The 4,133-nt window shown below is 49.7% G+C and overlaps 1 protein-coding gene across 1 annotated transcript; it reads left to right on the forward strand.

Annotated features, from left to right (window-relative positions):
- The first annotated feature begins 1,622 nt into the window (after window positions 1–1,622).
- opn1sw1 (opsin 1 (cone pigments), short-wave-sensitive 1) lies at window positions 1,623–3,489 on the forward strand. The gene is made up of 5 exons (XM_032589841.1): window positions 1,623–2,263; window positions 2,338–2,506; window positions 2,577–2,742; window positions 2,878–3,117; window positions 3,201–3,489. The coding sequence occupies exons 1-5, from the start codon at window positions 1,924–1,926 to the stop codon at window positions 3,291–3,293; spliced, it is 1,008 nt and encodes a 335-aa protein (XP_032445732.1). The 5' UTR covers window positions 1,623–1,923; the 3' UTR covers window positions 3,294–3,489.
- Window positions 3,490–4,133: the final 644 nt, after the last annotated feature.

Below are 4,133 nucleotides of genomic sequence, written 5' to 3' on the forward strand. Positions count from 1 at the left end.
GTTCAGGTGGGATCAGGTCCAGTCCAGAGCCCTTCCTACTCCAACTCAGCTGAATCGGACGATCGGCTCGTTACCTGGCCTGTCTGAGCCCATCTGGCCTGCTGGACTCAGGATGCAGGACGGCTCTGGACGACTGGACCTGAGCACCTGTATTAACCAGCAGCATCACTCCTCCTGAACAGCAGGGGGCGACAATCACTGGCGTTGTGTCTTTACAGCAATCCCTCATACAGAGGATGAAATTATTATTATTATTATTATTATTATTATTATTATTATTATTATTATTATTATTATTATTTAGTAGTAGTAATATTAATGAATTATTATTAGTAATAATATTGATCCATCAAGATATGAGCAGCAGCTCAAACCTCTCGGGTTCAGATCGGTTCTGGTCTCTGCAGCGTCCAGGATGATAACCTACCTGATCCTGATCCTGATCCAGTTTCTGATCCGGTTTCCGGATTGTTTAACCTCCCGTTTCTCTGCAGTTTCTAGAAATTCAGGTGCGGGTTTCCACTCGAACCGCTGCCAGGATCTCTGGGTTTTCACGGCTCCTGTGGGAAACCCTAACCCTATAGAGACTCGGTCCTCCAGGTCATGACCTGTCAGGTGGAAAGTCCCTGATGCTGCGGAGGGACGGAGTCCCTTAAAGCAGCGCAGCTTCATCATTCAACATTCATCCTAAGTTAAGGAGCAACTGCAAACATTCAAAACAAAACTCCTCCAGAATCACACAGAGAGGCTTTATTCACATTTTATTACCGCACTTCAACATCAATCAGCTGCAGAGAAACAAACCGCGAAACACCTGATCATACCTGAACACCTGAGACCTGAACCACCGCAGAGAGGCTCCAGCGAACTGAGGTCGTATCATACCCATGCTCGACCGTTCACAGCCTGGTTACGATACAGCCTCGGCTCCGAAGGAGAACCTGGAGGAGAACCAGCAGCAGACTTCCTCATGAGGAAGATGAAGTGATGAAGAGGCAGAGTTGCCGGAGTTGCGCTGCCGCTCCGCATCCTGCTGACCTCCTGCTCGGAGTGGAGCAGCAGCAGGAGCAGCAGGAGGAGGAGAACCAGGAGCTGTGGAGTCATTAGAGTCTAAGCTCTTTGTTTGCGGGATTGGGCCGGATTACGGTGGATGACCCGCTCAGGTACGTCTTAACATCCGGATTAGACCTGAAGTCACGGAAAAGTAAAGGTTCTTATTGGGTTTTACCGGCCGGCCAGCTGCTCTTCATCACTGATCCTCTTCATCAGTTTACTGCTCGATGCGCAGCATTTTACAGTCCAAGCAGAAACACTGGAAGCACAAAATACTTCTTCAATAATAACTCACAGGTATAACAAGCATTTCTTCTGTGGTTTTCCCATAAGAAGAAAATCGTTTTTAATTGGAAGCGAATTAAGAAAAACTGTTGATCAAAAATAATTCATATCATTTCAATAACAATCCAGTTAAATAAGAGACGTGTTGATGAAAAGCGTGTGATTAGCGTGGATCCTGGAGAAACCCGTTATGACGTGTTAATCTGGAGGTCAGTGTGCTTGTTGAACAGATTGATAATCCCGGAAGTCAAACCTCTTCCGCTGCCGATTGTCCCAGTCATTTCAAATAAAACGTTGTTTCTCCAGAAAAAATTGGACTAGTTGAAGTTTTCATGAGGAGGATCTCAGATTCAACCTGTAAAACCAAACTGGGTCTGAAAACGAACTTCCTGTTTGACCGGGATGAGTTGTGTGATGCGAGTCTGTTTTCATTGTTTCTTCTCCGTAAGAAGATTAAAGCGTCAGAAGGATTTAATCCGTAAAGTTTGGGAAAAGCCAGCCGGATTATCTTTGCTCTAAATGGTTTATGGGTGTATATAAAGAGGCTGAAGACGCTCGCTGAGGTCGGAGGAACTCAGTTTAAAGATGGGGAAACATTTTCACCTGTACGAGAACATCTCCAAGGTGGACCCCTTCGAGGGGTCCCAGCACTACCTGGCCCCAGCGTGGACCTTTCACCTGCAGGCGCTCTTCATGGGCTTCGTGTTCTTTGCAGGAACGCCGCTGAACCTGCTGGTCCTCCTGGCCACGGCCAAGTACAAGAAGCTCCGAGCTCCTCTCAACTACATCCTGGTCAACATCTCCTTCGCTGGCTTCATCTTCGTCACCTTCTCCGTCAGCCAGGTGTTCGTGGCCAGTCTGAGGGGCTACTACTTCCTGGGCTACACCTTGTGTGCATTGGAAGCGGCCATGGGCGCCGTGGCAGGTATGGCCGACAGGTGAGAGGTCTGGGCTGGTGGGTGAAGGTGGCTGATGATGATGATGACGTTCTTCCTGCAGGTCTGGTGACGTCCTGGTCGCTCGCCGTGCTCTCCTTCGAGAGGTATCTGGTGATCTGTAAGCCGTTCGGAGCCTTCAAGTTCGGCAGCACCCACGCCGCCGCCGCCGTGGTCTTCACCTGGTGCATGGGGGTGGGCTGCGCCTCGCCGCCTTTCTTCGGCTGGAGCAGGTAGGTCTGCCGCCACTGAGAGAACAGGGTCTGGCGGTTCCTCTGGCTGACGGGATGCTGTTGTGTGCAGGTACATCCCGGAAGGCCTGGGCTGCTCCTGCGGACCTGACTGGTACACCCACAACGAGGAGTACGGCTGCACCAGCTACATGTACTTCCTGCTGATCACCTGCTTCTGCATGCCTCTGTCCATCATCATCTTCTCCTACTCGCAGCTGCTGGGCGCGCTGAGAGCCGTGAGTACATCACTGCTTGTTCAGGCCAGGAAGTCCAGGCTTCTGCTCAGCACTTCAGGGAGGATGAGGCAGTGGAGCTGAATGCAGACCAGTGCTGGTTCTGGTTCTGATGCAGCCTCTCCTAACTTCCTGTAGGTTGCGGCGCAGCAGGCGGAGTCCGCCTCCACCCAGAAGGCTGAGAAGGAGGTGTCCAGGATGATCATCGTGATGGTGGGCTCCTTCGTCACCTGCTACGGCCCCTACGCCCTGACGGGCCTCTGGTACGCTAACTCAGAGGAAGTCAACAAAGACTACCGGCTCGTCACCATCCCGGCGTTCTTCTCCAAGAGCTCCTGCGTCTACAACCCGCTCATCTACGCCTTCATGAACAAACAGGTGAGGAGGACCGCCTGGTCCCTCCAGACATTTCCTTCCTGCTCCTAAAGCATCAGGATAACTTCCTGCTCCCTGTCTTCCAGTTCAATGCCTGCATCATGGAAATGGTGTTTGGGAAGAAAATGGAGGAAGCGTCCGAAGTGTCTTCAAAGACTGAGGTGTCCACAGCTTCATAATGTTTGGAGCAAAACTCAGAAGGACATTTGACTTCCCCAAAGGACTTTTAAAGATCTGAGTTCAGAGGATCCACAGGAACAACCAACATGTAAATACAGTTTATATAAGACACCAGATGATATTTTATTGTAGAATGCATTTGTTTAGATAAAAGCAACAAAAAAATAAAATAAAAATAAAAATTTATTCAATTTATTGTCTGCTTGTACTCAATTCTGCAAAAACACAAGTTGTGGCTTCAAACCAACAAAACAGTCAGCAACAGAAGGCGCGGTAGGAACAGATGGAGGCGGGTCCAAACCAGAGAAACTGTTCTGTAGAACAGCTCAGAGTTAAACGCTCACCGACAGAACTGGGTTGATGTAAAACCAAGAAGAGCTACAACAGCCACCAGGGGGCAGAGCACCGAGGACCTGGCGGTTACCAGGGCAGGGGTCCAACCCAGACTGGATGTTATCTTCTGCTGACCTGCCCTCTACTGCCCTCTGGTGGCCGTTTGAGGTGTGGCAGTTCTGTATGAACCCGACCGCTTCCATCCAGATCCAACATCTGAGCATTGACAGTCTCCTTCAGTTCAAAGGTTAAACGTCAGACCATGAGTGGTGACACATGGAGGGCAGGAGGGCAAGTAACTGTTAGTTAATTAATTAATGGGGTCAGAGGTCAGAACCTAACAAGCTCCACCTCAGGTAATCCCATGATGCCTAGCTGGTTGTTTGGACAGAGATTTTCAGCCCAACTGTAAGGCACGATGGTGGAGGGGTGATGATGTGGGCTGGTCTTTGAGTGGACCATGGAGCGGTACCTTTGAACTGAGGGAGTTGTACTTTCTTTTAGTT

This window comes from Xiphophorus hellerii, chromosome 17 (genome assembly GCF_003331165.1).
Source record: "Xiphophorus hellerii strain 12219 chromosome 17, Xiphophorus_hellerii-4.1, whole genome shotgun sequence".
Taxonomy (NCBI): Eukaryota; Metazoa; Chordata; class Actinopteri; order Cyprinodontiformes; family Poeciliidae; genus Xiphophorus; species Xiphophorus hellerii.